General features: G+C 40.5%; 1 protein-coding gene across 2 annotated transcripts in view; it reads right to left on the reverse strand.

Moving 5' to 3' along the window:
* The window catches only part of ADCY5 (adenylate cyclase 5), a 221,056-nt gene that overhangs the window by 88,996 nt on the left and 109,300 nt on the right, over positions 1-22,760 (reverse strand). For both annotated transcript variants that reach the window (XM_083841338.1, XM_083841339.1), the window contains exons 2-3: positions 6,585-6,734; positions 1,308-1,429 (exon numbers count right to left, since the gene is read on the reverse strand). In XM_083841338.1, the coding sequence (XP_083697464.1) occupies positions 1,308-1,429; positions 6,585-6,734 (272 nt within the window). The remainder of the gene's footprint in view (positions 1-1,307; positions 1,430-6,584; positions 6,735-22,760) is intronic.

Raw genomic sequence — 22,760 nt, forward strand, 5'->3', positions numbered from 1 at the left:
CATTACAGAACCATTAAAGCATTTTACAGGTGATAACATTTTTGTCTTCAGTATTGCTAGGGGATCTTTATCACTTTGCCCAGTCACAATCAAAACCTAACCTATAGGTCCCTCTTCCCAATTTTCTGCTTGTACATTACCGCTCTACTCCACTGCTAACACTAAGGAAATGTCAATTTGCTGCAGTCTTCAAATGCTTCAGAATTTTAAGTGAATTTTACTGCATCGTCTACTGGAGATTACGCAGGTGCAGTATGTTGGAGATGCAATAAATCCACTTTTATTTGTTGAGCACTAAGTATCAGAAAATATAATTCACCAACATACTTAAAGCTACATAAGAGAGAAGGCTACACAAGCAGTTTATAAGAAAACCTCTTATTTGAAGGGAAGAGGGAAGGAGGAATGAGAGAGATTCTCCAACCCCATCCCCGTGTCTCGGCAGAAGTATTTACAGACTTAAAGAGCTGTTACACAGCACCAGGACCTGGCTTGGCAGAGACATAAGTCATTCCCAAAGAGGCCAGGTACAACAGCAGAATTAAAATGTGTCAAGATTAAGTTAAACTACTTTTCATTGCAGCCCATGAAGATATCAAGCAACATCAGCAGCAATACCAAGTATGAGTTCATTCCCTCTTCCCTGGGAAGTGGACACAGGGAACCTGGTGATGTGCCGAAGCTCATGGGGACAGACTGCCCCAGCAACACGGACTGGCTGTGATTCTGCACCGCTTCCCAGACACCAGACATCCATTTCATCCGCTCATCCAGGCAGACCAAGGAGCGACACGGCCTTGGGTGGCTGACCGGTGACTGAGCAGGTGCCAAGGGCTGCCACTAATGGACCCCCTGCTTGTAATTACAGACTGGCAGGGACTACTCCAAGTGATTTTAACCTCAGCTGGTCTCTGCAACTCACCCCCTGGAAAGTGCTGTCAATCTTTGACTTGCATCCCTTCAATGCTTATCAGAAGGGTGCTTGTTACTGTCAAAAAAAATATCCAAACTCAAACATTCCACCTTTTCAAAGCCACCAAGATGCAATCGAGGAAAAAGAGAAAAAATAAAGAAGCTAAGGAAAGAGATCAGTTAAAGCTGCTTATCAGACGAAGATGTTGCAGACACGTGGCAGTCCTCCTCCCATCCTATAGACAAACTTACAAAAGTCAACTGGTGGCACTTTAGAGCTTTTACACTTATTTTGAATTAAGTGCTGCTGTCATCTTCGTTCCCAGGACTTAAGTGCTAAATACTGGGATGGTCCCTCCTCCCCTGGCAGCTGGGAGATAGGCTGCTCTTCTTACCTGACATTGTCATGCTTCTGGATGTAGATTTTATGAAACATCATATCTTCCTGTTTGGCATTAATGTCAGCTTTCATCTCCATGGCAACATGTCGAGGAAGTACAGAGAGCAGGAGCCGCTCCTGTGGAGTCAGACAGATGAAGCAATTAAAACACCTGCTGCCCAGTTAACAAACACACTTTGCTCCGCGCTGGGGAGAAATGAAGTCATCAGTTTGGGGAGCGAAGAGTGTGACCAAGTGAAACCACATCCACAAACCCAGCAGTTGACCCTCTGTCAAGGCATCTGCGATTCTGTCCTGAGCCTGAAACAATAATTCAATGATTTTAGAGGGGAAAATATTATTTTTCATCCCAGCTGCACTGGGCCTGTGATTAATGCCAGTTCTTGCAAATGAAGGATCCATGCAACTCAGAAATTGCACATACACATTCCTGGAATGATTCTGCTAAATGATACCATCTGACCTTCCCCACAGCCTCTCCACACCACCACGAAGTCCTCTTTCACACAGCCCTACAGGACTGACACCCCAACACCCTTGGGCACCTTCTACAACTCCTTCCTTTCCCATCTAATCATCTAGGCACATTCCCCCAACAGGCACAAACCTGTTCTTGGCAGATAACAAGTCAGTAGGAATGCCCCAATAAAACTAGCACGAGAAGTTAGCCCAACTATGCAATGCGGTGTTATACTTCTACACCTAAAACCACACTTAGGGCCCAACTGATTTAAGACCTGTACACCCGCCCACTCACCTACAAAAGTATTTCCAATAACCACCTTCTGTCATCAGCATTTCACTGCTCTTCACCCTCCCTTGAAACAACTAAATTGCACTTTTATTTACTGATAATAGCTTCAGTGTGACTTTCATAACACCATTTTGTAAGCCGTTCCATATATAGTTTTGTATGCTAGGCAAAAATTAGTTACATGACAAAATGATGACTTTCTGGTAATTTTCCTAAAAACTCACACAAAAGCCCGCGCTTGCTATTATTCTAAATTTGGTGGCAATTTTATGCAAAAGCTATAGAATTTAAGCCTGCAGGTAACATGCACCCCAGGGACACATTTGTGTATTTCAGGAATCTCACCTGATCAATTCTGCCCAGACCGTTCAATCCCTTAATTTTATTCCCACTCACACCCTTTGCAGTTCAGGGGAAGTTTTTGCTCTGGCTGGAGAAGGTGGGGAGCATCTCCTCAGGGCTCAGCTCCAGCTCAACCTGCAAGCAGTGCTCTGGAATAGCTGAAGAATTCCAAAAGCTTGCGCCGCTCTTGTTTTTATTATTTTTCTTTCCCTGCAGTGAGCAGAAGAAAAGGGCCTTCCTTCCTGACGACACAGACACAATGTAGAATAAACGAAGGTGCCTAACTTTATCTAACAGCTCATTAATTCTCAACAACACAGGGAGCAGCTGGGCTCAAGCTGCAGCCCTGACTCAGAGGGGTCAGCATTCCTGTATTAATTACTCACGTCACCAAACCTCTTGCCCACACTTCAGTTATAAACACATTCCTGGATTCTAATTTCTGGCTTTATCTGAAAGTTCCCCACTTATTTCTTCCTCTAAGGAGGGAGAGAAACGTTGGGAAAACCAGATGAAGATGGATTCACTGGATACGTACTCAGCATGCACTGAGACATTTTATAGGCTGCAACATTGCCCAGTATTTACTTTTTTCCCCCTCAACGTGTACCTTAAAGAGATTGATTCTTGCCTCCGGTCCCTGAGGAGGTAGTAATAACACAGGAAAAGATGTGTTGGAGGGATGTCTATCTCCCCAGCTCCAAACTGCAGCAGTCCTGACAAGATACTTGTGTTTTAAAGCGCTCTCACCTTCACTGGCATACTGCATGTGCTAGCATTCACAATGCCAAATTTTATATATATATATATATACACACACACACATATATATATATAAAGATTATGAATCATGCACATGTCCTCAGGCTTCTGTCAGCTATTAGTGTACTCCTTGAGCGTAAAAGCGCAACACATTTTGTATGTTTACCAGGGTAACTGGTGTATACACTGCTGTCATTTGCATATTATAATAGGCATCCTCAAATGTGTGAAAGCTGCTACTCTACGTGTGATTTTACACATCCTTTAAATAACTCAGAGCTCAACGGGGAGCTCAGGGCACCCGCAGGTTTGGAACATTCCCTGTGGGTGCACCAGAGTGAAGGATGATTTTTTTTTACTTGCTTGAAAAGCAGGGACATGTTTGGGGGAGTAAGCTTCTTCTACTGGTACTCCAAGGGATTTTCACGTAGATTTCTGGATAACTTGTGCTTGAGAACCCTCACCCCTGCTCTTCCTGACGCCACAGGCATTTGCCAGATTAAACCACCAATATTTTCAAGACAGTTGAGGTCTCCATGAGACTAACACCACTCTGAACTATCACCGACTGGGAATAAGACTTAACAAGTGAAACGAATGCATGCAACAGGAACAATCCTTCGTGTAACAACTAATTAGGAGGTTGAGCTGTGTTACTGAGCTGGACATTATTTTCATCCTGTTTTCTGGGAGCATCATGATCACTGAAAATAACCTCTGAAACTACCAGGAGGAGGCTGTAACAAGTGCTTCAGTAAGGCACAAGCCACGCTAAAAGACCTTCAAAACAACAAAAAAATCCCTTTGTTTTATTTCAAATGGAGCACAGAAATTAAAGTCTCCACCAGAGTACAATTTTCATTTTGGTGTAATGACTAGAATGTACTGCAGCCCTCACTGTAAAATCACTTACGTACAAGTGAGGTGGCTGGGACTGCTGTTTTACAAGTCTAACAAGGCAGCAGTCTGACCTGATAAAAAAAAGCAAAAGCAAATTCATATATAATTCTCACTTCAAAATACGATGCGAGTATAGTTCCACTGAATTATACATTAAACAAATGCATACCAAGAAGCACCACTCACTAGAATAGGCACAGATTAAGGAGTAAAATACAGATCTACTCTATTTACATACATCCACATGGATATATGTATACGTGGGTGGATATATAAAACACACACATCCGTACAATGACTCTATACTACACAGGAATTTTAACTGTTTATGTCGTACTCTCCCAAGATGACCCCAAAGCATTAACAAATATTCAGTGTGCTACATCTGTCCACTTGTCCTCAGGTTTAATAACACTATTCATCACAAGTTAAGTGATGCAGAGATGTAAAGAAGACGACTTCACAGACAGAAGACAAGCAATGCTAGAAGGAAAACTGCAGTCTTGACAACCACTCTTTTACTCAGATCTTAAGTATTTGCAGATTATTGAGAATATATATTTTTTTTCACCCACTACTATTTTATTCTGTGTAAGGTACAGTAATTCCTGTTATGATTCTGCCCTAAGTTATCTCAAGTAATAAAATCATTGAGGATTGTCTATTCTGGATTGGACACTTTGGATTTCTGTTTACTTTCTTTCTAATTTTGGATGCCAGTAGAAGCTTAATAAGGGAAAATATACACTCCTTTGCTGGAGATAATCTGCCTGCCTTTAATAGAGAACAGCACACAAGAGCATCGTCAGGTCTCCAGAAACAGGCAAACGATGATAAGAGTGCTGGGCTCTTTCCCTCCACGCCTATTTGGAGACCTGCTCTCACAGAGGCGGGCTGAGCTGCCGGTATTTGCATCTGCTGTCACCTCAAGATTATCTCGATGCATTATGCATAGGGATGCATCTGAACTGAACCTGGAAATCAATGTCAGTGCAGGCTGTAGCAGCAAATAATCTTATTAGGAGTCCCCAGCTGCCAGGATCCACGGTTCCTGCTGGATGTACTGGAGGACACAACTTAGTGACTGGCTTTGACCTGTGTTTTACTGATGTCCTAGCTGTCTCCTGTATGGTATGGTACCTTTGGGGAGGGGAAGAGGGAGAGATAAAAAGGCCAAAGACTATGGCACTTGTAAGGACATTTTTCATGTGGTACTTCTGGCACAGAAGCTCCTAAATCCAGAACGGCACATGCATTTGAGACATGCAAAGGCAGCCTCCCTCTCAGCAGGGAGGACAGAGCTGTAATCAATAAATAAAATAGGGTATTCTCTTGGCTCAGTTCTTTCCTTCATTTCAAGGTGCCAAAGGAGGATTGGCCACTTGTTTCATCTTTCTGAAACTACATTTGTTACAAAGGAAAAAAGAGCTGTGATTGTGAATTTGGTTTTCATATATATATTGTCAAAATAACCGTAAGGGTTAAGCAGCAAGTATGTCAGCCAGAAGAACCTCATAAACGCTGCCAAAAGACTGATCCATAGATGCAGATGGGCTGGGACATGAGGGAAAAATAAGCTGTGTTGCCACAGAGATACAAAGATGCTCCACTGGATTCATTCCCCTGACCTCTTCCCCAAGTTCACAACCACAACCAAGCTCCAGGATACCTCCCAAGGGAAGACTGGAAGCCCCATTTCATGATTCCCTTCAAACTGGACGGGACAGACCACTGCAAGACATCTTGCGAGTTAGAGATGTGTATTAGCAAAGGAATAGTCACACTGGTCCAAAAGGTCTTTCATATCTAATCCTGAGGAGACGAGAGGTTCATTGCCACAGAACCCACAACTGAAACGGGAAGCCAATATGGTCGGTCCCCTTGAAAACTAAGCTGTTTACTGTCAGCACACAAACATTGGACATGTTGATGAAACTTACTTCTATTCTATTACTTCTATCCTATTATAAAATAGAATTGACTTCAGGCCTATATGGTGCACAGAGGTGTGTAAGCAGGCAGGAAACCTTGGACGAGGCAGGAAGAGGACTCTCTGGAAGCATCAAGGGACAGTATATTCTGTGGCCAAATTTATACCTCTTTCATTTCAGAAACCTGCCTTACCTGTTGGTAGTGGCTTTGCTGATAAACACACCACACTGTATCCTCACAAAGAGGGTCCACCTGAAGCCTGTGTGCTGCATCCATGTTCAACACACAGCTCCAATGTGTGCAAAAAACCAGTGCACACTCTGTGTACTATATAACTTTCATCTGCAGAGCAGAGTCCACAGAATTTGTTGATGTCTGTGGACAAATCCATCAGTGTACTGGGGAAGAAATACTCCCTGAGTTCTCTTTCAAGCCTTTAAAAAGCCTGCCGTCTCCTATTGGCCTATTCTTGCTTGCATCAGTCATCAAGCAAGAGGCCTGCAAATCCAATCCTACAGGAACAATTTGCATGCTAATTCCATTTCAGCAATTTCATTTTTTATTTCCCACTGTTGGTCTTACCTGCTGCTGGTTTTCCCTTTGAGAATGCAGCCTGGCTTGTATGCATTCCCTCGTCTCCTGGAAAGCCTGTCTTTGGGACACCTCTGCTGGGTAGTGGGTACAGACGCCTACAATGTTTGTACAGGAGAAGATGAGAACATTGGAGACCAGCTGCAATAAAAGGGGAAAAAAAAAAAGGAGAAGAAAAAAAGAAATACTTGATTACATTTTGGAAAACTGCCATCAGTAACAAAGCACAGCTAGAACTCAGCCCATTCCATGACTCCCTGATCCAAGCCATGGTTAAACCTTAAGCTCTTAATTCCAGTGTATTTCACTTCTCTAGTTTTTAAATACAAAACTTCCATATATGGCCTTAAATATATGTTCTTAACACTGTGTATTGCTTCACTGTAAAAATACAACTTTACTAGCAATACTGTAATCTTGGTTTTGGTAATCCAGTACCTTGCAACTACTATGACAAAAATCCATCTAAAAATGCTACCACTGTGTCAGCTAAGACGCAGCTAGGACTCATGAAGACAGACCTGACAGAGGAACACAAATATTTCTGTGCTCATGTACCTACATATCTGGCCTGAAAACATACCAAAGATACATTAAACCACTATTTTGAAATAGTGCTTAAAATAACGAAGAGAAAATGCTGTTTTTTTTTTCACAGGGTTTAAGAGCAATTGGAATATCCAGTTCTTCTAAATAAATTATGTTATAAAATTTTATGTTAAAAGTACATTTTTAACATTTTTATGAACATGACTACAGAGAGAGTTATTAAGTCTGGTGTGTATTTGGATTGGACAAGTACAAGGGAAAAGCTATGCCACTCTTCTGCTTCCACATGGAGTATGTTTTGTAACAAAGCAATCACATAACTTCTGCTGAAAACTAGTGTTGCAACTCTTTTATTTCCTAACCATTTTTTAATAAAAAGGAAAGAAACATGCCCATTGCTAGCATTTGGTTCATGTATAATGTTCAAACAGCTTTTGACAGTATCATATAAACATTTCCCTTGACAGAGGTCAAACTACAACTTCTGGAGAGCTGCACAAGCTGTACTGTCTCTCCCTTTGAGGACAGACTTATTTGGAACACCTCTCATCTCTTCTAGGGGAAAAAAAAAGACTGTCAGAATTGCAATATTCTTAAAAATAGGAATCTTTGACCTGTTCTCCAATGAGTTCAAACATACCCATTGCCTTTGTTACTAGTAATTTCCAGACCAACCCCTTCCCTGAAAATACAGGGCCAGGCTCTGAAAATCAGCACCCATGTGGGTGCCTGTCAAGCCCCAAGCTCACAGTGGGTGCTCAGGACTCCCCAGACCACGTTTTGTGCAGGAGAGAGGAGCTGTCCCCGTGTCACACACTAACATCCCGAAGAGCAACGGTGTCTCAGAGAAAGCCCGCTGGGACTGACTACATCCATACGCAGAGGACAGCAGAAATTGTTTTATTAACAACTCTGACCTGAAAGAGGATTTACACAGAAAAATCCCATCTTTCAGTTCAAAAGAAGCAGTACGTTAAACTACTGCGGAGGGACTTCTCCTCTCGCTGGATGGCTGCCAGTAGATGGCAACACCCGAAGCTCCCGCATCAAAGTGCTGCGTTCTGGGCTACATCCCTGCACCGAGTTCCACACTCAGGAATTCCAGTAAAACACAGTGACCACAGGTTATATATACATATATACATATACCCGTGGGTGGTTATCATCACTATCACTTACACGTATCTGCAGGTAACTGGTTTCCAAGGAGGAAACTACTTCTCATCCCTTGCAGATTGCTCCCTCCATCCAAAGAGTCCACACAAGGGACAGAGAAAGGGCTAAGGCGCAGGTCATACACACACACATGCAATAAGCCCCGACCCGAAACTCACATATTCCCCTTACAATTATCTTCTTACTCAGCTCTTTCTATGGCTGTCTGAATCTTCCCAGGTCTGAGGTCCCACATCTCTTCCCCAAACTGATCAGACACCGGCCAGCTGCCACCTAGATCTTGCCCAGGCACCCTAACCCACTGCTACATCACATTGCTTTGCTTAGAATGAGCAAAAATCTGGGGTTTTAAGGATGAAAAATCCCCCCATAGTATAAAAAAATACTAGTGCTCATTATCTTGAAGAAACATCTTAAAAAAGGAGCAGAAGTAGGCTTTCCTGGGAGTTACTCTGATTCCTCCTTCACAGCTGCATTACTGGCAGCTTGGGAACAGCACTTCTCCAAGTTCAAGATGGTTAGTACGAGATCGAATGGGTTAACACTAAGTAGCATGTTTTGCACGGCTGGATTACAGCAAGACTCCCAAATCCTCTCTATTGGAACGATTTAATTTTACAGTAAATGGAAAATCTGTCAGTGCACATAAAACAGCACGCATCGCATATTCAAAATGGAAAAAGATGAGAGCACAAATGACTTTCAGGAAATATTCTGTTTTCTTTTTTAACCCCAAGAAACCGAGACTTCGTTTCACTTAGAGTTAGTAGTGCAAAACCAAAGCAAACTCCCCAAAATAGTGACTCAACTCTTGCACCCAGAACAGCAGACAATGGGTGGTTTGGATGCCAGGCAATGTCTCAGGAGTTAACTGAGCAGAAAAAAAGGAACAGCTCAGTCCTGAAGACAAGCTCTTTGTGGGTATATCCTTCGTGGGTGTATCCAAGGGACTTCGCAGACTGATTTATAAGACAGGCACAGATGACCACGCTTTGTCTAGAGGGAATAAAAACTATATGACAAAGTAATTTTTAAGTAGAAAGAGACAGACACCTGTAACTATTCTGTTAAACAGAAGCTCATTTCATTCACAGTATGGCATCTTTGAGGGATGCCATAGGGAGGAAAAGAGAGAAATCAGAGTGCAATGTTGAGAGTATCAAAAATTTGCAGAGATTTAAAACTGCAGCTCCTACTATTTGCAGCAACACTTGTTATGTAGCCAAGAGCATTTGTTCAATACGTATTCTCAATAATTTTCTTCATGAGTATTTTAAACTATACTAAAGCAGAAGAAAAAAAAGAATATCTAATCTCAATTTTTTCACAGTCCGCTGTCTTAATAAAATAAATTTGTACCCTGTTTGCCAAATGGTACTACAAGCTTATCAGCTTCCTTGCCATTTTGCTATGGTAACCAGCTTCAGTCCCAGGAGGAAAGAAATGATGTAGATATTAAAAAACTGATTCCCTAAGCTCCATGGCCTGAAAAGTAAAAACATATCATGGCAACTATTTCAGACAATCTGTGCTTGAAGAGCTGTTCAAGGCAATGGGAAAATACAGTTGGCTATTTTGGAGCTGATTTCCTTCCCCTGCCTAGCCAGAGATTTAAACTAGGAAGTTTCCTGCCCTTCTGATTTTAGAAAATAATAGTTTATAAAAGACCACTTCACTTACCTATAAATCCTAGATAAGCTATTAAACTGGCCTACACTATTGCCATATTTGAGTGTTTCATAAACTAATATGTTTACTCTTAGAGCATCTGTGTGTGGCAGTGAAATGCTATTATCCTGATGTTACTGAGGCAGAGCTCTTTACAGGCAATTCAGTATCTAACAAAAAGTACTTGGAGGGTTTCTCAAAAAATTAGCGTGACTTCTTCATTCCCCTGAAATAATAGATCTCTCAGTCTCAAAGAACAGAGCAGAGTGGACAGTCACTTTGGTTTTAGCTCACAACCAGAGCAGTGTAAGGCTTTTGTTGAATCTCTTGCAGGAAACGGTTTTCAATATTTTTTTCCTTGGTAATGGAAGGAAGAAAAAAATAGAGAGAGAGAGATGGAAACAGTTTAGTTCCACGTGTTCTAGGAGTTATGAAAACCTGGTATTACAAAATCAAAATTGAGAGCTAAATCTGGTCTGCCTCTATTGTTACAAAATTGATGTTTTGGGCATTTCAGGCAAGACTGAGGAGGAGCCCTGATGGTTCAGTGATCACCAAGAGTCCTCCAGACCATCACAAGCAGAAAGAAATATCAGCTTGAATCATTATCGCCCTGCTTCTCCTTACTAACTTTCTATTTGATTATTCTTCAAACACCAGCTGCTATTCAATATGTAATTAAGAGTAAACAACATGCTTAAGAGGGATAGCACCAAGATAAATTTTGTTAGTTCCTTACCTCCGCCAGAGAAAACAAAGCTGGTTACTACCATGAGAATACGGGCCATATTCCTCTGAATATCACAGCTCATTATAATAATCACAGCTTTTTACTTTTTTTTTTTTTTTTTTTTCCCAAGTTACCCTCCTTTGGTCAACTTCTCTTTCAGAGGCTCAGGGTTATTTCTGTTCTGAGATCACAGCATCGAGCCATTCTCTAATAGTTTCTAACACCCCACAGCAATATTTTTTTCTATTTATTTTTCATTTAAATCAGAATATCTTGATATTTCATGAAGTCCCATTTTGCAGACACCCTCTTTTCAAGCTTTTACTGTGGGACAGTAAAACTGCCACAAGGAGAAGAAAAGCGCCTAGTGTTTAAGGCCAGGTTAGATGGGGCTTTGAGCAACCTGCTCTAGTGGGTAGCATCCCTGCCCGTAGCAGGGGAATTGGGACTAGATCATCTTTATGGTCCCTTCCAACCCAAACCACTCTATGATTCAATGACACACAGAGACCAAAAAGTCACAGAAAACTACCTAGAGGAAACAAATGACGTATCCCATCTTTCTGGAGTTTTTCACTGCTCTGCCTCTGCTTTTCAGTTCTCTTAACAGTTATCCAGTAGGAAATCTTTTGTTAAATCAATTATTGGTGTAGCAGCTAGGTTAACAGCAGATAACAACTGAGTTTCTAGACTACTTTTTATAGTAGTTGTATAGTGAATTGACCAAGGGGACCAACTATTAATTACAGGGGCAAACACTGAAATTAGATTTACTTTTGAGAGTTCCTTTTTTTAACAATGAAAAATTGTTATAAAATTTTAATACGTATCTGAAACAGAATATAAGAACAAAAATATGATGGTGTACAAAAGCTCTAATTGTATTTCTATAGCACCTATGTGTGTGATTCAGAATCAGACATATGGATACATCTTAAAGCTTCAAAAATAAGAAGTGCAAACATGAAAAAAATATTGTTATGAGGTATAGCTGATATTGTTTTTTAAACACTTTCCCTGAACAGCAATTAACCCTGTATTGCCTTTTTATATACGACTATCTAGTAAGATAATAAACCAAAACTAAACTAAAACCAAACAACGACAAGAAAACTGAAGCAGCTACAGAGCCAAAGGCATAATGAAAATTAAAAAGACAGACAACATCAGCTGGCTCCAAGATCTAATTACTCATGTATTTGTGCTGTATACACAACAACATCTTCCATTTCCCAAAGCTACAACTAAGAATACTAAGAAAGTGAAAACTTGTAGATTATGCTAAAAAGATAATTAAATAGAGTCACGTGGTCCTCTCCTCATTCGTGGTCAGTAAAGAACAAGAAAAGTACTAGTGAAGAAATTAGGAAGAGTTTTTTTTATTATTACTATTTTAAATGTGACACGTACTTTTACTGAGTTCTTGAAATAACAGCAACAACAAAAGATTAAATCAATACACCAGTCTCAGAACACATTTTCTGAAGTTGCTAAATGGTGCCTTCCCTCTCTGTTCTGCTACTTCTGTGCAGCAACCACTTATCTGGATCTCGAGCAGAACAGAATACTGATTATAGCCACTATCTTCCAAAGACTTCTCTAAGTGCACTTCATGTATGAGTAGTGCTACTGAAGCCAGCTCTGAAAATTTAAATGCTTCCCTATGTCATGGTGTAATTTAGCAATCCCAAATCTGCAGAATTTATTAAAGAGTGATGCTCTAGATAGGCAGAGTATCCACTCAGTTAATGTTGAGAACAAAAAAATTCCTTGTAGAAATTCTTTTGACACTTTTTTTGCATATTCCTTCCATTTAGGAAGCCTACAAGGAGCACAAGGTGTCTACTTCAACCTTTCAGCTAGATTCTACATTCAGCATAAAGTTACTTCTTGACAGTGAAGCAGTGGTACCAGGGCTGAAAACACTGAAATAACCCTCATGCCGCTTGTGAGTATCTTTGCTGAAGAATTCCAGTCAATAGAAGTACTACACTGGAGCTATCCATTCTGTATATTTCAGTGACCACCTCACCTTTCCACCCCAATATGTGATGCTCTTCTTCTCCCAGGGGAAAGGCAAACAATTATTTTGCCCCGCATAAGTTCGGTCTTCAGAATAAAAAATTAATATCTAAATCAGCTTTAAAATACATACCTGCAGGTAAAGACATAATATATTGCATACCTCATCCAGAGGAAAAAATTAACATTTTGATATTTTTCAGTTCTTCCAGTTGTTTCAGATGACAGCCAAATGTTTGCTGCTGCTTTCTTCATTTTAACCTCACACCCTGTTCTACAAGATTTTCATTCATTTACTGATTGCTGTCATTGCAAACCTTCCATGTGCTCCTTCCTGCTGATATCCTCACTGCCATATGGAACACAGAACCATAAAGGACAGTATTTATGATTTGTGTTTATAACTAAAACTTTTAATCACAATTTTATTAAAGAACAAAAATATTACAAACAAATGTATTTTTAGCAAGCAGCTCAACAGGAAACATTCCTACATCAAACTGATAAATTCTACTTCCTCATCAGCATTTTTTTTTTTTTAATTAATTTTTCCACTGGGGTTTCAGCAAGATCCTATTTTCTTGAGTTACTGAGTGATAAGGTGCAGAGGAGGAGAATACACTGTCCTGACCAAATCTTGGCATAACACCAACTAAAAGAAGTATTTCCGTGTCTAAATTTTCCTGGAACTCTATCATGATCCCAGCAAAGCATCCTCTGCGTGGTGGCACTACCTGGTAGGGAGATAGCGTTGCTCTCCGTTAGAAACAAAATAGCAGGGAAGGAGATCCCCAGGTCCTATCGTCCATCCTCACTGAATCTCCACAGCAACCAAGTTTCCATGCATCTTTACTCTTAACAAACTCAGTGAGCTATGAATAAGGGCCAGTTGTCATGTGAGGAACATTGATGGAGAATGGATGAAGCAAGGTGGCAGCCCCAAGCCAAGCGTGACGGACAGGGAACAGGGACGTATCTCCCTTCCCTTGCCCCATTAACAATTCAACCCTTACCTTATCATTTAAATTGCCACTTCTGCTAAGTCTTTGCACCCAGGCTGTCTCCTCCGGCTCCTTATCTGAGCATCTCGCCAGCCAGACGCCTCTCCTCACCACGTACCCACTGGCAGGAGAGCTGAGCACAAGCTGTGCACTTGGCCACCTTCAAAGCCGACCTCTCGCCAGGCGCTGTGACAGCCTCCACGAGGCAAAACGTGCTAGAAATGAAGGGGGGGACTCCTGCAGCTCTGGGCAGGTTTAACGTGCCAGCCCACCTGACTTAAGCCTAGTGAAAACACATCTGTGCTGTGCATGAATTCACTGTGTTGGACGTGCGTTGTTTTCCAGTCAACAGAGGTATCTCACGTCAAAGGCTTGAGCAACCAAATACAGCCCCACTGAAACACGAGCTCTTCAAAGAGGACTTCAGACATGAGGTACATCTCCTTGAGGTGCCAGAAGTGGATGAAAGCTCCTAGTCTTTCTGTGCACGACTCTTACCAGTCATTGGGTGGACATTTTCACACGTGAGGTAAGTCATGATAATTTTGACAACTCTATAAGATTTGCCCAGATGCATGATTGCTTAGGCAATTTAGGCAATAACTATAGCTTTAGAAAATTAAGCAAAACCCTGACATCCCAGCAAAACCTGCAAATGATTCTAAGCATGTTTGGCTTCGGGTACACTTCCTGCCAATCCTACCACTCCCAAGGCAGGAGAGCTGTTGAGAAAAGCAGACACGGGGTGTAATAGAAAAAATTGGAATTGCACAGAAGTTGGATTAAGAAGTCTGGTTATACTCTCAAGGTTCTCCTTGTTGCCCTCTGCAGCTAGAGGAAGGTGTAATCAGTGAGAAAGGTCCAGAAAGGTGCTTAATTTATCTCCTATATCATATTTCCTTCCTGTCTGGTGGAGGGGATATGAAGAAAGCCAAATGCTTAGATTTTCTATCAGGTCCTGTTAAAATTAGTTCGCTATAGTGACAAATGCATGAAACTCCATTTAATATACACTAACTCAGCAAGCAAATGTGTATTTTGATTTGACCCATGATGGGAGCAGGCCTTTGCCTGCTTTGCTTTTCTGCATTTTTTTTTGGTTGGGATCAGGTTGTACATGGCAGCCAGTATTTTCCTACAACATCTCAGCCGAGGCGACCTCCACAGCCCATCCCAGTTCTTCACGGTCACCTCCACAGCTGCCACCACCTACCCTCTCCATCCTCCTGGCATGGGGTGCTCTGCCTTGCAATCAGCCTGCTGCCAGCAAACACGCTTCACAGAGAAGCATGTTTCCCAAGACCTGTGCTGCTTCCAGTGCCTATGAGAAAAAATGCCCACACTAAATAAGCAAAATTACATCCCTCAACATCAACATCCCTCTGCCTCCCCACCACAGCGCACCCCAGTCTTTAGTGTTTTTGGGAATATCTCTGGGAGCCCTGTGCTCAGACACAGGCAGTGCATCACCCCTTATCTTCCACAGTCATTTAAGCACAGGCGTCACCTCCAGGTCACTCGGAAAACAAAAATATTTATCTAGTTACATGAAAGTCTTATTTATCTGGGAAAAAAGAGCATTTGCCAATTGCTCAGCAGGCAGAAATGAGTGCCCTAAATACAGTCTGTAAAATATAAAAATCATTATTTCCCAGGCAGTTGAGTGTGTGTTTTTTGGGTGGTGGTGAGTTAGGCTGGTTTTGCTTGTTTGTGTGGGAAGAAATAGAAGATGAGAGAAAGAGTGGAATACAGATGGATTATTTTCTGTTGTTTTCATTTTAAGGACAACCCCCTTCCTTCTTCTGTTGCTTCAGGTTCCCACCAGCTAGGCTCCTTCCTCACAAACCCATATCCCAACACACATTTTTAACATACAAAACTCACCAAGAACCACTAAGTCTTTGCTCTTGAACTGAAGCAGTGACTTTTACCACACGCGGCAAAGGAGCAGCACTCCTAACAGATAGCACAGAGCGTGCACAGCCCCTGCTAACGTACAAGCCTACCTAGGAGGGATCTAAGAGGATCCCAACTGAACACCCTTCTTTAAAAGCCAACGTGCTGTTTTGCTAGCTGTTACACTAAGCTAAGCTTGTGTCTGCATTGGGGGGGGGACGCATACAAGTTGAGGTTCATTGTTGTGTCTTACAGCCAGGCTTCATAAGCAGTTGAGCATACAGATTGAGTTTCAGCAATGGAAAAAAAAAAAAAAAAAGGTAAGTAGGCAAATTCTCACCAAATTTTAATTGAGCACAATGGACAGCTTGAAGGCACATTCCTTGGCCTTCAGCTTTGTCATACTGAATTTCGAAAATTCAGAAAAACAATAGTGATTTTAGAGAGAAGCTCCAACAGACTCTTCAGAATTTTTTATACAGACAAGAGTAAGACAACCTAACAGCAGTGTTTACAACCAGCTCTGTGTAATACAAATTACACAACATAATTTAGCCTGCCTTTATTTCACTATATTGAGCCCGTCTTTCCTCTGTTTTTAGACCTGCAATTCTTCACTTGTACTGTAACTCTCATTGCTGTCCACCTTGGATTCTCTTCTCAGGTCCCCCGTCCTGTCTTTCCTCCAAACATACACACAAACACACAGCCTCACAATTCCAGGATCAAACCAAACTAGTATTCTTAAATAAGCCAAGATGAACCTTGTTCTTTTCTGCTAGTTCCAACAACTTGGTTACTCTGCTACTAGATGTGCTTTTCGCAGTGCAGGGCACATTTTCAATTGCTTTGCAATATCTGAAGGAAAAAAATTCAAGTTATACTTTCAAGGCATAAGTATTGAAAACATTCTCCAAGTCCCATACCACGAGACTGCATCGTTAATTTCTTTAAACATTATGAAATGGCAAGAAGCTGGCTTCTTGAACTGAGATATGCTACAATTGATGGTTATTTTTGCTAGGACCTTCTGCTCTCGCTAGCAAATGTATAAGACGAATATCCTGGAAATATTGGGATTATAACACTGTAAAAATTCAAATGCCTAACAGAAACAAACAAATCAAGATAATTTTGCTCAAGATGCACAATTTGGAAGAGTCTTTGAATTCTGACATATGAAATAAGCTGGGTCTGCTGAGAATTGGGCAGGATATGAAGAAAAGAAATCCAAATTTCTTTAGCTAGTGGAAAATTTTGAGTCTGTAATTGAGCATGTACTTTTACTCTCCCAAAGATCATTACCAGAGATTATGCAGCTGAATAGGTTTTCTGAGGTGAACTTAAAATAGACCTAATGTCATACTGACCTCCCCAAGAGGATAGTGTACATCATAGAAGTGGACTTTGAAAAAAAAGTGAATTACAAATATTTAAAGTAACCTAATCTGAAGAAGAAATAGAGAAAAAAAAAGGAAGACTTTTTTCTTTTAATTTCAGAATTTTTTGTAACGTAACAACAGGACAGTAAGGAACTTAAGAAACCCTATGGACTATATAGTTCTCCACTTGCCTCTTAAAAAGTATGGTATCCAAAAACTGATACAACCATCCTGTTGAAGTTTAAATGGCATTGGATAGCCTTACTTGTTTCCTTTATATTATATACAGTACTTGTCTTTATACATCCCAAAGAGATACTTTCCCTGGAGTGGGTAATATTGATCATAAATAAATCAGTTTGCAGTCTACTTTCTCAGTGAACATCATCTGTTGCTCCACTGCTTAAACATTTAGTCATGGTGTTGCAACAGATTTTTCATTTCCAAGAATACAGTACCTGTGCCTAGTAAGCCTTTCACAACTCGTCATTTTGTATTATTTTGAGATTTATTAGTACACTTGAAAACAAAATGAGTTTATGAAAAATACTTCAAACATGGAAGGTAACTGGACAAGCAATTGCTTTAAGAGGAAAATATAGCTGAGAGAGGTTTTGCTGTCTGCTGAAAATGAGGTGCAGTTATGGCCTTTATGTCTGAGAAATAAGAGCCATGTGAAAACAAACAAACAAAAAAGAAATTATCAAGAGATAACGATAATTTTAAAAATGGCATAAAATGGAGAAAAATATATTAGCATGTGATCAGTTCCGTGCCCTAGCATGTAATCAGTTCCCTGCCCGCAGTCTGAAATCATAAACTGGTTCTTTGGCATACTACTGTAATCTGATACCATTTGTTGGTCTAAATACAATAGGGAGCTACCAAGTAGCTTTTGATAGAAAAGCTTTTGATTGGATCCAGTTCTCTATTCTTATCAGTTTAACTCTATCAACTTAAGACAGATAGAGCTAGAGAAAATGCTGAATTAATCTCCACGATCTTAGCTCATCAAACACTTCTTAGTGCTTTATGATGATCAATAATAAGCAAACATGAGATACCCCTTCAAAGGCAAAGCAGGTGGTCCTTGACAGATCGCAATGATAACGAATACATCAGCTGGTATACAGAAGGCCCAAATGCTCTAACACGCATACCGCTGCAGCGCTTGTAAAATAACAGTAAACAGAAGAAGAAAGTCATAACTCCAGATAGGCAGTGCAAACCAAGGAGAAAACAGAAACAGAAGAGACATGTATAAGAGATTTAACTGGGTCTTCTCTACCATTGACTTCTATCATCCACTGCAGTCTCCAAGACAGTCTTTAAAATAAACCAACTATTCTTTTGGGAACTATAATGTCAAATATCTTTCCTAAATAGTAGAAAAGCTTCTCAAAATGTTTTCATCAGAAGTTACAGAAAGTAGTATCATATAACTCTTAAAAAACAAGCAACAAAATACACCATCTCAGATGTATCTTTTTTGCTTATGACTAAAAAAAGAGAAGCACAAACATTTATACTTTTTCTCTGATGATTACACATTTTTCTTTTACAACTTGAATTCAAAACTATTTTTTCCATTGCTTTTTCCACCTGTAAAATAACTTCTGCTCAATAACAAACTAGGTTTACAGCCCCTTCAAATGGTAGGTCTGCAGAGAACCAAATGGTCCTCTGTTGCAACACCTAGCTGGCAGAGCACACAGATATTAAACACTATTTTTGTCCTGGGACTGCCTTAATGAGGGAACAGAACTAAGGTTACAGAGGCCACCTAAATACTGAATAACATTCATCAGCTCACAATCAAATTTTTATCAGCTTCAATCAAGGCTCAGTAGGCAATATGTCATATTTCCTAGCATGAATGCCCAACTTCACAGCTTCAATTTGCCCTTAAAATGCCATTTTTACAGTGTAATATCGGTATATCTGATTATCGGCACCCAGCAGATCTCTGCTATGAATGACTGTTTAATTAGTTCAGAACAAGCTGTGCTGCTTTCAAACAGAAACTAGTTGGAAAATCAGCACTGAGTTTTATCTGACTGTCAATACCTATTTGATACAAGCAAATAACCTGAACTTGGACGCCAAGGAGGGTATTTACCTTCCCCACTGTTTTCTACCACTGCATATGGGTCAGATGTTAGCATCTAATCATGATTTGATCCAATTATGCATACATCAGGTCTAAACAACAGGAAATAGAGTGCCAGAAGTTATCTATCCAAAGGAATTCAGGAAGGGAATTTGAGATTTAAAACAGCAGAAACAGGAATATAATGTTGGGTGACTTCCCATTCCTTTCTTTAACCCAACTATTGTAAGAAGGGTGATTTCTTCGGAGAGCGGAAGGGTAGAGAAAGAAAGACTTAAAAAGTGCATTGTCCTAAGTCCACCATTGAATGTAATATCTTAACAAAATCATTAGAAGCAGAAGTTAATGTACCTGACACTGAATAGTGAAGAAACCTGGTTGCCCATGAAGTGCCTTTTGCAAGCATGCCTTCTCAGCTCTGCTTCTGCTTCTCAGTTTGAGTGTGTAATATCAGCTCCAGTATCAAAGGAACAAAAGATGCACCTGGCAGTAACAGCTTCCACTTTAAGGAGAAAAAGGTTGGTCCTCAGACTGAAAGCGGATGGAAAATGTGCTCAAGTATACCTATTTGTAAAGTGTCTGGAAGCAGTCAAAGATCCCCTACATAGAAAATCATCTTAATAACAGCAGGTGCAATTCCCTCAGGGGAGGTGAACAATCCTATGCCATGGCATCTAATTTTTTCCCCAGCTCTGCAGAATTGCTTCATTCTAACTACAGTTAAATTTCACCCAGAACATGTTCAATCAAGCCGCCTTTTAACTACTCCATCTATAACAGTTGTATCAAACAGACAGCACACATTTCTTCATGCTATCTCATGACTAAAAAGGCACGTAGCCTACACCTTTCCTGATCTTAGATATGTTAGGTGCCCATTTGAGTACTCTAGTGTTCCTTGACATAGCTCATACAATAATTCATCAGCAGTAAGCACTAAGCAATTAAATACCTTTGGTCCCTCTAAACTATTTTGTTTCACCATGCCAAACTTCTGAATATTCAATAGAGAATGCAACACATGAAGGCACAACAAGGCAATGCACAACATAGGAATTTGTCCTTTCATGAGAAAGGTTTTAGGCAAATGGACAACAGTGACAGACTATTTATTACCTTTACCTCTGTTCTCAATACGTACCAAGGGCATGTCCACAATATTTTTCAACACCCACACTTGACACTTGCTCAATGGGTGGTAATCGCCACTGATCAAGGAACTCATACTGCTTCCACACTGTGCTGTGGCCTGAAGCCAGGCCGGGCTGGGGGGATCCCAAGGATACAAGACACAACCAGAGTTTCTCCATTACAATTTCTACTATGTCAGATCTTCTCAAAACAGAGCAAGAGAAGCTCTACCATTGAATAGCTTATAATGAACAGATGTGTTGTTACTTGTATGTGTTATAATTCATCCCCACAGTATGATTGCTACATGAATCTTCAGAGAACCAACAAACATTTAATTAATCCTCTCTCCACCTTTCACCTCAAGTAGTCAAGCACTTTGTGGTAAGACTCATAAAATATTGGCACCATCACGAGTATTTTATTCACACAACAGAATTTATTTAATCACTGAAACTATCTTTGCTAATTTTTATAACTATCAAGTGTTTTTTTTTCTTTAAGTGATCATTTACCTCTGTCTGTATAGTAAAGATGACTGAATTGGAGGGTGGTTGTTTTTTGTTGTTTTTGTTTGTTTGTTTGTATTAATAGCCAGTGAATTGAATGGATATTACACATTTCCAAACCTTGGAATCCTTTACAGAAATTCAGTCTAGCTATTTGTTGGAATCAAAGGTCCTACGATCTTCTTTCTATTTGGAAGGATCTAATAATAAGGGAAAAACAGTTGTGACAATTCCATATACAGGTTTTATTTTATCTTTTAAAGAAACTATCATGTTTCTGAAAATACCTTTTTTCATATACTTCCCCTTCCACCACAGTTTGCTCTGATCTGTAGGCCCCCAACTACATTGTTGTCTGCATACCTGAGTATAATTCACAGAATCACAGAATACCCCGAGCTGGACGGGACCCACAAGGATCATCAAGTCCAAGTCCTAGCTCCATAGAGGACCACACAAAAATCAGAATTCAGGGAACCGCAGCGCACCAGCAACACGCTGCTCCCCCTCGCCCCTTTCTCACTGCAACGGGAGGAGACAAAATGGTGGCTGCTGCCCACTGCCGGCCCGCCACCTGCCTGAGCATTCGAGTCCTTCTTGACTTGTCAAGGCGTACAGAAAGTGGAGTTCCAGTCCAGACCTTGAGGGTTAAGATTCAGCCACAATTTTAGCACTTCTAGGAGACCCTCTATTCAAGTAGATATTAGACGGGGTTCCTATCCATTTTTATTTTGGTAAATTGACCTTTCCCTTCTGTCATCTGGCTATTACCTCTATTTCTTGCTACGTGTGTTACAGAACCCACTTTTAATTGCTCTGCAACAGGTGAATTAAAATCATTTTGTGCATTTTCAAAGTACACTCATTGGAAATACTCTCCAGCTCCTGTGCTGCAAGACTCAGTCACTAATCCATTTAAGCAGCACAAAGTGATAGGTAAGTCAAATGCAAATTTAACTAGGAGATGAAAAAAAAATCTTTTTTCTCCTGGCCCCAGAGGGAAATCAATTTTTGGCATCTAAGCCCACACACTCAAAGATTTTCAGGTGTATAACTTGTACCAGCTCATTAAGATGCTTTGATGATGTGGTTTTAGGAGCTGAAACTATCTGTATAAAAAGTCTGATACTTAAAAGCTGTTTAAACAAATGAGCTGCTCCTGAAGTAAGGTGCAGTCTTTGGGCACCCAAAATTAAATGTAGTCATGTACTTTTTTGAATCTCATAAATCTCAGTTCTTGTTCTCCTGCATGTTCTGGTCTAGCAATTATATCCTGAGTTCTGATGGAGACAAACACTGAGTGGTATTAGCAAATGCAGTGAGGGTCACTGTTCAAAAGTGGAGAGGCTGTTGATTTTATTTCCCACTGGAATCCACTGGGAATAAATGAACTACAGGAATCCAGAAGAACAGCTTGTTCTGGCTTTGCTCTGCTTGAGCAGGAAAAAAATGTTATTAAAATACATACCCATACGAGGACTGAAAACAGGCTGTGAGGTCTTTTGCTGTCAAAATGACAAGCACAAATCTAGAACAATGCTGGCCAAAGCAACTGCCTTTATTTTGATCACTGCTTTACTGCTTTTTAGTATTATCCTTATTATTAGCAATGGCATGTCAGTATTGCTGTCAATATCGCTTTCCTCATCATACTATCAGGGAATGCCCAAATCACAAATGTTTCCTTTCAAACCAACACTTCACAGTGGTTCCAGCAAGGAAGCTAATGACTGAATAAATACAGGGTGGCAGTCCACTTCTAACAGACTCAGTCTTTCAAACTAGCACGCAAACCACCACATATCCCTCCATCTGATAAACGAGCAAACTCCAACCCTGATACTTCAGAGAAAGATGCTTCAAGAAATCCTGCATTAGGCCAATCTATCACTAGAACAACGTACCCCCACACAACACCCCCTCAAATCCCACTCTTTAGGTATTGACTTACAATCTTCTGTATGAGGGTTTACATCTCTTTCTCTACACTAAA

The sequence above is a fragment of the Anser anser genome, assembly GCF_964211835.1.
Source record: "Anser anser genome assembly, chromosome: 6".
In the NCBI taxonomy this organism is placed as follows: domain Eukaryota; kingdom Metazoa; phylum Chordata; class Aves; order Anseriformes; family Anatidae; genus Anser; species Anser anser.